The sequence below is a fragment of the Nerophis ophidion genome, linkage group LG01, assembly GCF_033978795.1.
Source record: "Nerophis ophidion isolate RoL-2023_Sa linkage group LG01, RoL_Noph_v1.0, whole genome shotgun sequence".
In the NCBI taxonomy this organism is placed as follows: domain Eukaryota; kingdom Metazoa; phylum Chordata; class Actinopteri; order Syngnathiformes; family Syngnathidae; genus Nerophis; species Nerophis ophidion.
The window spans coordinates 49,911,779-49,924,278 of NC_084611.1; the positions used below are offsets into that span (position 1 = coordinate 49,911,779).

The 12,500-nt window shown below is 40.1% G+C and overlaps 1 protein-coding gene across 2 annotated transcripts in view; it reads right to left on the minus strand.

The window, feature by feature from the left end:
• atf7ip (activating transcription factor 7 interacting protein) overlaps positions 1 to 12,500 on the minus strand; it is a 106,049-nt gene that overhangs the window by 17,355 nt on the left and 76,194 nt on the right. For both annotated transcript variants that reach the window (XM_061906094.1, XM_061906104.1), the window contains exons 4-7: positions 7,459 to 7,637; positions 4,726 to 4,863; positions 2,381 to 2,452; positions 2,201 to 2,304 (exon numbers count right to left, since the gene is read on the minus strand). In XM_061906094.1, coding sequence (XP_061762078.1) covers positions 2,201 to 2,304; positions 2,381 to 2,452; positions 4,726 to 4,863; positions 7,459 to 7,637 — 493 coding nt within the window. The remainder of the gene's footprint in view (positions 1 to 2,200; positions 2,305 to 2,380; positions 2,453 to 4,725; positions 4,864 to 7,458; positions 7,638 to 12,500) is intronic.

Consider the following 12,500-nt stretch of genomic DNA (forward strand, 5'->3'; position numbering starts at 1 on the left):
CATGACACATTATCTTTATGTAATATTGACTGCTTTTCTGATTGTCCTTTGTGTGCCATGTTGTTCCAGACCACAGCAAACGTTACTTTACCTTTGTCCTTTTTGTATTTAATTCATATTTGCGTGTCTCATGACACATTATCTGTATGTAATATTGACTGCATTTCTGATTGTCGTTTGTGTGCCATGTTGTTCCAAACCACAGCAAACGTTACCACTTTGTTCCAGACCACAGCAATCACTTCCCAGCTTGCAAAAATTGTAATAAATCCATTAGAAGAAGACAGCCTGACATTTCTTGTAACTTGGACACACATCTATACCTTTGGCCATTCTAAGACAGTCGTTTACAGGAGTTATCTCACCCTCTGAGAAGTGTTACTAATGTTTTCCAATGTTGTAAAAATGTGTAGAATAAATAAAAAATTTCAACATTTCTGTCAACGAAGATTTGCGTCTTTTTGCGACGAATAGTCATTTTGATAGTAGGCTAATATAGACACTTATATCATTTGTGGCCTTCATTATAACATTTATTTAAGATTTTTAAAGTCATTATGATAGTAGGTTAATACAGACACTTATATCATGTGTTGTCTTCATTATAACACTAATGTAAGACTTTTAAATTTTGGCGGCTCCAGACAAATTCGTTTTCTGTATTTTTGGTCCAATTTTGGGTTGCCGACCCCTGATCGAGTTCGATACAACCGAGCCTGGAACTCTTCACACCCGTGGTGAATTTTGACAGTTTTTCTTGAGTGGAAATAACACCGGAATCACCCTGAAGATTTGGCGATGTGCAAAATGTACGACTGTGAGAAGAATACTCATGTACTCAATGCTTGGGGATGGCATGGCGCGTTTGGGAGAGTGGCCGTGCCAGCAACCTGAGGGTTCCTGGTTCAATCCCCAACTTCTACCAACCTAGTCAAGTCCCCCCACATCAGTGTGTGAATGTTTGTGTGAATGGGTGAATGTGGAAATAGGTTCAAAGCGCTTTGAGTTCCTTGAAGGTAGAAAAGTGCTATACAAGTATAAGTATAAACAATTGACCAATACTCAGATTTGAATGAAAAACTGAAGGGGTGTTGGTTATTCGGGGCACCGCCTACACCACAATGGCAATTGTCCCAGAATGCATCTGTCACTTTAACACAGGCCGGGCAAGAAGACAAAGACTTTTTTGTGGTGTTTTTGGAAACAGTCGGGCTTCCTCTTCACTTGCAGGAGTTCATTGACGACGTCCCGGATCTCCCTCCAGCTATTGGACGACAGGCTGGGAAACCTCCGCTCCACGTGCTTCCTCAGGCTTCGCCGTAAGTTATTGGGCAGAGCCTCCTTGCCAATGGCGCCGGTGTAGTTGACCCTCTTCACCCAGCCGCAGTAAACATCGTAGGGGACGAGGTATCGGAATATGTACGAGGCGTAACGCTCGGGCCGGTGACCGTCCGGGGCCCGCTTGGAGTTTTGGTAGAGCACTTTCTCCAACGCGTCCGGAATGGAACGCAGTTTAATGTCCGCCTTGCATTTTCCCTCACTGTACTCGCTCATATGGCCCGCCAAGGACTTGACGCGAGTCACTTCTTTCTTATTTTTCTTCTTGGGCTCTTCTTTTTTCTTCTTCTTCTTCTCGTCAAAGCGCACGGGGGTCTTCCCGCCGGAGGGCGCCACTTCCTTTCGGGGACCTTGGGGCCGCGGCGCTATAGTCTGCCAAGGGAGCCCGCTGTTGGGAGGAGAGGTGCAGTTGTAACTACACACTGCACGGCCTGAAGAAAGGCTCAGCCTTGGTTTTGTAGAACGTCACAAGACTCGGGACCAGGAGGCGGACTTTGCCGGTATGCAACACAGACAGTATCGTCTGGGATAAATGGACTTGGTTTTAGGTTTACGGTGATCCTGGCCAAGCGAAGGTGAGCGACATAAAATGATAGCGATGTCGTGTTTTAGTGAGTTAGTCTAAATGGCGATAGCAACCAGGGACAACCGCATTGTGAACATGAAGTACTGGCTTTTGTCCGGTATTGTCACGTTCGTACAAGGGCCAAAGTACATTTGATGTATTATTTAGAAATAACAGGTGTGCTGATATTGATGAAATGAGCCGACTGAGCGTAATGGAAAAGGGTCTATGCCCCTCACGCCAACGAGAGGAACAGCAAACCCGGGTCAAGACACAAGAAAGTGTGGACGCACTCACCGTGTAATTTGAGGGGCGGTTGCAAGGGACGCCTTGGCGGCGGAGACGGCGGCAGAAGCAGCGGCGGCGGCAGAAGCACTGGCGGCGGCGGCAGCAGCAAGCGCCTACGGAAAAGGAGACATTGTCAGAAAGAATACTTAACAGACAGATGCTAAATATTACTGATAGCAAACGTCTCACCTCTTGTTTCCTTTTGTTCTCAGACACCTGATTAGCCTCGCCAAACTTTTTGGACAGTCGGGCTATTTTGGCCTAAGTGATGGGCAGAAAAGGTTATCATTTGGAGCACATGTGCCAAAGTTAAGGCCCGGGTCAAAGGTTTGGGCCGCCACATTAGCCTGGAAATATGTGTCAATAAAGTACCGTATTTTTCGGACTGTAAGGCGCACTTAATATCCTTTCATTTTCTCAAAACTCGACAGTGCGCCTTAACACCTGGTGCGCCTAATGTACGGAATAATTCTGGTTGTGCTTACCGACCTCAAAGCAATTTTATTTGGTACATGGTGTACTGATAATTGTGACCTGTAGATGGCAGTCACACATAAGAGATACGACGCAAGTAAACACCAAAAGTTTAAAATGTTCCATTGAGAACATAGAACATTACACACAGCGCTCAAAAATCTGTCAAAATGTTTTTAGTACGACTTTGGTAAGCTATGAAGCCGCACCACTTGATGGATTGTCGGCGCATTATACATAGGAGTATTATTATGGTGTGTTTAAGGTAAGACATATTATCTGGCGTTTTGTGTCGCAATAATATGCAAAACCAAATTTTCTTACCTTCTGATGTGTATTTGGGATCTGCATAAGTCCTGAAAATGTGCGCGAATCCGCAACTGTAGTCCATGCCGACACCGTAGTTGATAAGCTTCTTCTTTTTTCTATATCTTCTTGTTATGTGACATTCATCCTCCACTGTTGCCATTTCTAATATAAAGTAGTGTTAAGTTCTTGCTTATATCTGTCAGTAAAGTCGCCATGAAAACGCTAAAACATACCAGTGTAGTGAATTTATATTATTCTCCCGAGGAACTTTAGTTATTGGAGAGTTCCGGTGGGACGGCTTTTCACAGGACACGTTTCGGGCGTTTTTGTTGCACGAGTGAGCCGCAAATGAGGAGATGCTGCTCAGTTATTGATTGAGGTAAAGTCTGAATGTCATTAAAACAGTTAGCGCCATCTTTTGAAACTTCTTCCACTCCCGTCTTTGCACGCTACACCGCTACACCAAAAATGACGGGGAGAAGACGCTGTCGAATTGGAGGCATGTAAATAAGACCGCCCACAAGAAGTGACTGTCAGAAAGCGACTTGAAGATGATGTGTAAAACATCATCTATGCAACATTTTGACCAAAGAACCACCATTACATGTTAGGTAGACCACAAAATAGTGTTTTGAACCCAGAAAAAAATCATAATATGACCCCTTTGAAGCGCCTTTTGTATGAAAAAAGACCTAACTAGACCCGCTCATCAGCAGTGCGCCTTATGGTAAAAAAAAATACGGTACTTTATATTTTATTATCAAAGGTGTTCATTCTTTCCATTTTGACGGGGAAAAGATGCGATAAATTCCGGACTATATGCCGCTACTTTTTTCCTACGCTTTGAACCCTGCAGCTTATAAAACGGTGCGGCTAATTAATGGATTTTTCTTCGCTGACAACCATAGTACAGAAAAAATAAGCAAAAATAAAAAAAATTTGCTTGACGATGTATTGACCTACAAATTTTTGTCAATAAACAATATTATTGCCATTACATTTTGGCAATAATAATGGGTAATGGGGAAAAAACAGTGCCACTGTTGTTTGGCGATGAAATTCTGGTGCCGAGCTGCCAGTTTTTTACTGTAAAAACCGTAGTACAGTTTTGATCTTTACAGTAAAACATCATAAATCTACAGTTGATCTTAGGGTAAAAAAAAAAAGCAGCTCAGATGCCAGAACATTTCCGTAAAAAAAAGTATTTTCCATTTACATAAAAAAACAGTACATTTTACAGTAAAATCCTGGCAACTGAGCTGCCAGTTTTTTACTATAAAAATGGTGGTACAGTTTTTATCTTTACAGTAATTCACCGTATAATCTACAGTTGCTTTACGGAAAGAAAAAAAAGGAAGCTCAGATGCCAGAATTTTACTGTAAAAAAGAATTTTTCCATTTACATAAAAAAACAAAAAACAGAAAAATCCTTGGAAATGAGCAGCCAGTTATTTACCAAGACAAAACAGCGTCACTGTTTTTCCCATTTACAGTAATATGTTGTAAAAAAAAAAAACCTGTAGGTTTTACAGTAAAAGTTTTGCAAATGAGCTGCCAGTTCTTTTTAAATCGCACAATCTACAGATTTTTCTTTTTAATTGTACGTAAAAAAAATAATTGCATAGGAACTTGTGCAATAATCTCAGTCACTGTGAGAAGCGGCCCTCTGAGGAAAACATAACGGGTATGTTGCCCCCAAAGAAAGCACCTTAGTACAGATATGAATTGTACGGATGTAGTCTTCAACGTACCTGGAGAGTGTGGATGGCCGTCTGGTGTTTAGTGGCACAGTCAATCTTGTCAACTCTGCCCTTCAGTTCCTGGAAATTCTTCTCATAAATGGACATCTCGATGACCCTCAACCGTTCCTCCACTAATTGCTGGACAATCTGGGGTAAAAAAAATTGTATATATTGATGCACTTATACTTGATACTGCTATGCAAAAACAACCTTTCATGTTGGGGTAATAATAATAATGATAATAATAGATTTTAATTGTAAAAAAGCACTTTACACTGAGCAAACAACCTCAAAATGCTAAAAAAATTTAAAAATTAAAAGATAATAAACTAAATAAATAAAAATAAAAACTAAAACAGCAAGCATAAATCTAAAAAAAGGCTTTTAAAAACTTTTTTAAAAACTATAGTTGAGTAAAAATGTAGAGCAGACGTGGAAGCAAAGGTGCCACAAACTGCGAGAGCCACAATGCTTGTCCTCCTCCTTCTTAATCTTCTAAGCCAATGTTTTTCAACCACTGTGCCGCGGCACACTACTGTGCCGTTAAGATATTGTTTGGTGTGCCATGGGAAATGATGCAACTTCACCTAATTGGTCCCAAAAAATATTTTTTTTGCAAATGAATTATAATCTGCAAATACTGTGCCGTTCCTTAGTGTCCGTGCTGTGTAGAACTGTGATCCCAATATGCAGACCACAGTGTGCAGGTAAAAAAAGGTATGTAACACTTTAGCCAAAAATGAACAAAAGGAAAAGGCAATAAAGTATAGGGATGGCAATGTAAAATGACAGTAAAACTGAACTGGTTACAAAGTAATCAGAAACAGAATGCTGGACGACAGCAAAAACTTGCAGCGTGTGGAGCAGAGACGGACGGTGCCCACAAAGTACATCCGTGCATGACATGGCAATCAGCAAAGTCCCCACAAAGAAGAATAGCAACAACTTCAATAGCCTTGCTTGCTAACGCAAAGCAGAAGCGGGGAATAGCGTTGAAAGGAAAACATAAAACTGCTACAGGAAAACACCAAAATAACAACACAAGACAAGAACTAAAACACTACACACAGGAAAACACCAAAGTTGGAGTTTCATTTTTTAACGTTTTCTGCTGGTGGTGTGCCTCCGGATTTTTAAATGGAAAAAAATGTGCCTTGTCTCAAAAAAGGTTGAAAAACACTGTTCTAAGCGCAATGATTCAGTTCAGAAAATGTTGACTTTGATGGCACAAAATCCTTGAAACTGCCACGACCAGTGTTCATAATAACGGTGTTATTCAACCGTTACTTTTAATTCACTGTTTTTCAACCACTATGCCGTGAGATACAGTCTGGTGTGCCGTGGGAGATTATCTAATTTCACCTATTTGGGTTAAAAATATGCTTTGCAAACCAGTAATTATAGTCTGCAAATTATGTGTTGTTGAGTGTCGGTGCTGTCTGGAGCTCGGCAGAGTAACCGTGTAATACTCTTCCATATCAGTAGGTAGCAGCCGGTAGCTAATTGCTTTGGAGATGTCGGAAACAGCGGGAGGCAGCGTGCAGGTAAAAATGTGTCTAATACTTAAACCAAAAAGGCATTGAAGTTTAGGGAAGGCTATGCAGAACCAAACTAAAACTGAACTGGCTGAAAAGTAAACAAAAACAGAATGCTGGACGACAGCAAAGACTTACTGTGGAGCAAAGACAGCGTCCACAATGTACATCCAAACATGACATGACAATCAAAAATGTCCCTGCAAAGAAGGATAAAAAAAACGGAAATATTTTTGATTGCTAAAACAAAGAAGATGCGGGAAATATCGCTCAAAGGAAGACATCAAACTGCTACAGGAAAATACTAAAAAAAGAGAAAAAGCCACCAAAATAGGAGCGCAAGACAAGAAGTAAAAGAACACACACAGGAAAACAGAAAAAAGTCCAAATAAGTCAGGGAGTGATGTGACAGGTGGTGACAGTACACCTACTTTAAAACAAGAGCAAGAGTAAACACTGCAGCGCGTGACGTTATGTCTGCATCCGGGTCAGACTGCGTTCACATTGGATGTTGCGGGGATTTTTTTGAGATGTGAACGATTTACATGAAAAGATTGGATTGGAAAAAAAATAATCTAGATTGCACATTGTAACTTGCAGCTAAGCAAAAGAGTGCGCTCGATTTTGCCTCAGTTGTTTAAAATGAACCACCGATCCATACAAAAATAATCAATTTAAAAACAAAGTGTGGGGATGGGCAAAACACTGGAAAATATTTCAAACATCCTTGACCAATAAAATAAATGTCCAATAAAGCGCCTGAGAGCTGCGGCCTACCATCATGACCCCGCACTCCCTTCCTTCTGTTGCTAGATATTTCGAGATGTACATTGTAATATGTATATGTGCTTTGCTATGGAGGTTTTTTCCCACTCCAGACTGGGCCCCATTAGGAGCCCAGTCTAGATTGTATTTTTTTACTCATCCTTCCTCAGCATTTTACTTTTTTCACATCTTTTACGGGGCACCTTGTGGCGACCCACCAGCGTTCCTGTTTGTGTGTCTTATATTTGAACGGGTTTGTCCTGAAAACAAAGTTTCGTTGTACTTGTGCAATGACAAAGATCTATCCATCTATCTATCTATTTATCTATATATCTATCTATCTATATGTTCTCCAAAATGGGGAAATACAACAACTGTTCTAAGTGACAAATGTGTTGACACAAGTGTAAATAATTAGGACCTTTGCAAAAGTAATTCAAACCTTCTCCAGCTTGTGGTGACTGCCGGCTTTGGCCGTTATTTTGAGTTCCAGTTCAGCCTCCAACTCTCCTCGTTCCACCTTCGGTCTCTTCCCCTCTCTTTTCACAGCCTGCCCGTCGTTGTCGAAGCCCTCTGATAAAGTGCGCTTGAGTCCGGAAGAAGAATTACTCTCGTGCGACGCTGTCGAAAAGACAAGATATTTCCATGAACGTGACATTCGTTACACTTTCAATGAACCACAACATAGTGTATCTCTCTTCTCAGACTCACGCATTCCATTGTAAAAACTTTATATGATTACATTTCCTATAGGAATACTATAACTTATCATATTTACTATGATAAAAAAGCATTTGCTCAGTCAAATACAAAAAGTGTATAATCATAAAAACATGATCGTGATGAACAACACATTAGCAGAAAGCAAAGTATCACCAAATAGTGAACATAATGACTGGTAAAACTCAACGTGAAAGTGGGTCAAATTACTTACCAGAACTGGAAATATCATTTAACATTGGCAGGGCTAACAATAAAAATAAACAGGTAAACTATTTGTACATATAATATATACAGTACAGGCCAAAAGTTAGGACACACTTTCTCCTTATTCATTATTATTTTGTTTCTGTATTGTGTAGTTATAATTATATGCTTTTACTTGTAATTGTATTGAGTTTGTGGACCCCTGGAAGACTAGTGGGTTGTTATGGCAACCAGCTAACGGGGATCCTTAATTAAAATCAAATCAAAGTGTTTTCTTTATTTCCATGACTATTTACATTGTAGATTGTCACATCAAAACTATGAATGAACACATGTGGAGTTATGTACGTAACAAAAAAAGGTGAAATAACTGAAAACATGTTTTACAGTATATTCTAGTTTCTTCAAAATAGCCACCGTTTGCTCTGTTTACGGCTTTGCACACTCTTGGCATTCTCTCCATGAGCTTCAAGAGGTAGTCACCTGGAACGTTTTAACTTCACAGGTGTGCCTTATCAGGGTTGATTAGTGGAATTTCTTGCTTTATCAATGGGGTTGGGACCATCAGTTGTGTCGTGAATGAGAAGGTGTGTCCAAACTTTTGGCCTGTACTTTGTGTGTGTGTGTTGTGTATATATATATATATATATACACACACACACACACACACACACACACACACACACACACACACACACACACACACACACACACACACACACACGCTGGTCATATTATTAGAATATCATGAAAAAGTTGATTTATTTTATTAATTCCATTTAGAAAGTCAAACTTGTAGAATGTATACATTCATTCCAAACAGACTGATACATTTCAAGTGTTTTTTTTTGCCAAAAAGGAGATGATTATAGCTGACAACCAATGAAAACTCTAAATTCAACATCTCAAAAAATTAGTATATGGTGAAAAGGTCAGATATTGAAGACACCTGGTGCCACACTCTAATTAGCTAACTAACTCAAAACACCTGGAAAAGCCTTTAAATGGTCTCTCGTTTTGATTTTATATGACACACAATCATGGGGAAGACTGCTGACTTGACAACTGTCCAAAAGATGACCATTGATACTTTAAAAAAGGAGGGCAAGACACAAAAGGTCATTGCCAAAGAGGTTGGATGTTCCCAGAGCTCTGTGTCCAAGCACATTGATAGAGAGGCGAAGGGAAGACAAAGATGTGGTAGAAAAAAAGTGTACAAGCAAGAGGGATAACCGCGCCCTGGAGAGGATTGTCAAACAAATCAGATTCAAAAATGTGGGGGAGATCCACAAAGAGTGGACTGCAGCTGGAGTCAGTGCTTCAAGAACCACCACGCACCGACGTATGCAAGATATGGGCTTCAGCTGTCGCATTCCTTGTGTAAAGCCACTCTTGAATAAGAGACAACGTCAAAAGCGTCTCGCCTGGGCTCAAGACAAAAAGGACTGGACTGCTGCTGAGTGGTCCAAAGTTATGTTTTCAGATGAAAGTAAATTTTGTATCTCCTTTGGAAATCAAGGTCCCAGAGTCTGGAGGAAGACAGGAGAGGCACAGAATCCACGTTGCCTGAAGTCCAGTGTCAAATTTCCACAATCGGTAGTGGTCTGGGGTGCCATGTCATCTACTGGTGTTGGTCCACTGTGTTTCCTGAGGTCTAGGGTCAATGCAGCAGTCTACCAGGAAGTTTTAGAACACTTTATGCTGCCTGCCACCGACCAATTTTATGGAGGTGGAGATTTCATTTTCCAACATGACTTGGCACCTGCACACAGTGCCAAATCTACCAGTACCTGGTTTAAGGACCATGGTCTCCCTGTTCTTGACTGGCCTGCAAACTCACATGACCTTAACCCCATAGAAAACCTATGGGGTATTGTGAAGCGGAAGATGTGAGATGCCAGACCCAACAATGCTGAAGAGCTGAAGGCCACTATTAAAGCAACCTGGGCTCTCATAACACCTGAGGAGTGCAACAGACTGGTCGACTCCATGCCACACCGTATTGCTGCAGCAATTCAGGCAAAAGGAGCTGCAACTAAGTATTGATTGCCGTACATGCTGAAACTTTCCCTGTTCATACTTTTCAGTTGGCCCATATTTCTAAAAAATATTTTTTGGTACTAGTTGTAACTAGTATTCTAATTTTCTGATATACTGAATTTTTGATTTTCAGTAATTGTCAGTACTAATCATCAACATTTAAAGAAATAAACATTTCAAATATATCACTATGTGTGTAATGAATTGATACAATATGTAAGTTTCAAGTTCTGAATATAATTACTAAAATAAATCAACTTTTTCATGATATTCTAATAATATGAACAGCACCTGTATATGTAATTGTATAGCGCTTTTCTACCAAAGCCCCAAAGCGCTTTGACAGTATTTTCATATTCGCCCATTCACACACACATTCACACACTGACAGCGGGAGCTGCCATACAACGCGCTCAACAGTACCCATCAGGAGCAAGGGTGAAGTGTCTTGCCCAAGGACACAACGGACATGACTAGGATGGTAGAAGGTGGGGATTGAACCAATAACTCTCAGATTGCTTGCACAGCCACTCTACCAACTTCGCCACGCCGTCCACAACAACAGTTTGTTGTCATCATATGGAGCAAGTTTCAACAAAATCGACTAATATGTGGGATTTCCATCTGATTGTTGAAATTGCGGCACTTTTAAAAACCGCTGCAATGAATGTTTTTGGTTATTTGTGGCTTATTTTTTTCACTAGCATTGCATCTGCTCTGATTTTATGATTTATTTCTTTGTAGCCTTGACCCCCAAAAATATGTATTTTCACACAAAACGGTGCATAGTATGGAAAACAGTTTTATGACCACACATAAGCTCTTTTCTCCACCGCGAGGAACGTTCCCATTCACTAAGGTAAATAAAGTTCCCCCTGTGTTTCCACCAAAAACTACCCAGGTAGATTTAGTTCTTTGGGAACTTTTTGGGGTTACTGCCAGATAGGTGGGACTTTTGGAAAATTCCCGGAACCTTAATGGGGGAGGACTGTGCTGTCGATTGCTGATTGGTTGAACATAGTCGGGGGGGCGTTCCTGAAAATTATTGTTGCAAACACACGAGCGCCATTTATAGAATGCAAAGACGACTTGTTTATTTCTTATTTTTTATGTATTTTTTTCATGCGTTTTTAATTAATGCGTCGCGTGTGCTTAAAATGAGCAAAATATGTATATATTACATGTTATGAGTGTTACTATATTACATATATACTTACATAATGTATATAAACCTTAATAATTAATATTTCGTGTATTTTATATTATTACTTTGAACTGTTTTATATTTTAATTATTTATCCTGTAAAGCGTCTTTGAGTACTCTGAAAAGCTCTATACCAAATAAAATGTATCATTATTATTTATTATTAAAAAAGCTCTATACGAAGTCCATCCATCCATCCATTTTCTACCGCTTATTCCCTTTCGGGGTCGCGGGGGGCGCTGGCGCCTATCTCAGCTACAATCGGGCGGAAGGCAGGGTACACCCTGGACAAGTCGCCACCTCATCGCAGGGCCAACACAGATAGACAGACAACATTCACACTCACATTCACACACTAGGGCCAATTTAGTGTTGCCATTCAACCTATCCCCAGGTGCATGTCTTTGGAAGTGGGAGGAAGCCGGAGTACCCGGAGGGAACCCACGCATTCACGGGGAGAACATGCAAACTCCACACAGAAAGATCCCAAGCCTGGATTTGAACCCAGGACTGCAGGAACTTCTTATTGTGAGGCAGACGCACTAACCCCTCTGCCACCGTGAAGCCCCGCTCTATACGAAGTAAAATTTATTATTATTTTTTATTAACAAAAGGTGTTTGAATGTTTTTTTTTTTATGTTTTTTTTTTAGAAAGAATAGAGCCATTTCCATTAGCTCCATTGTAAGCTGACTTTTGATCCCATTTATTTATGTTCAGAATGCATAAAAAAATAAATAACATTCATCGTCATGTCTTTCTTAAAGATTGTGAACGACAGGCAAGATTCCAAATAAAGTGAAGTTCCCCTTTATTTCATGACCCCTACAGCTGTTTTGTAAAAAAAATAAAATAAAATAATTAAACCTTAACAGCACATGGCTTTTGATAGCATTTGCATTTAGTAAGTAGACCAAGCAGTACCTTTCAAAAGATTTAAAAGAAAAATGAATAATAAGAGAAACTTTGTGCTGAAGATTAATTCTGATAAATGAAAAGGAAGTCCAATTCAAGTGAACAATAAAATTATTCCTATGTATGCCCTCAGTGGCATAGCTGTGGCCATAAATAACTACATGGTATAATAATACATAGGATAAGTTGGCAGACAGGAAATAGCATCTCCACTTGAAAATGTACTATGTTACACAGCACCTTCCCTCTTATGTCTGCTCCTCCTTTCACCGATGATATTAATGGAAGGAGTGCTGGAGAGCGTCTCTGGCTCTCCACACGTGTTGAGGGAGCACAGAAAAATGTAGTTTAGGAGGGCTGTCTATGTTGGATGATCTTCCAAAGCAGCAGCAAATTAACA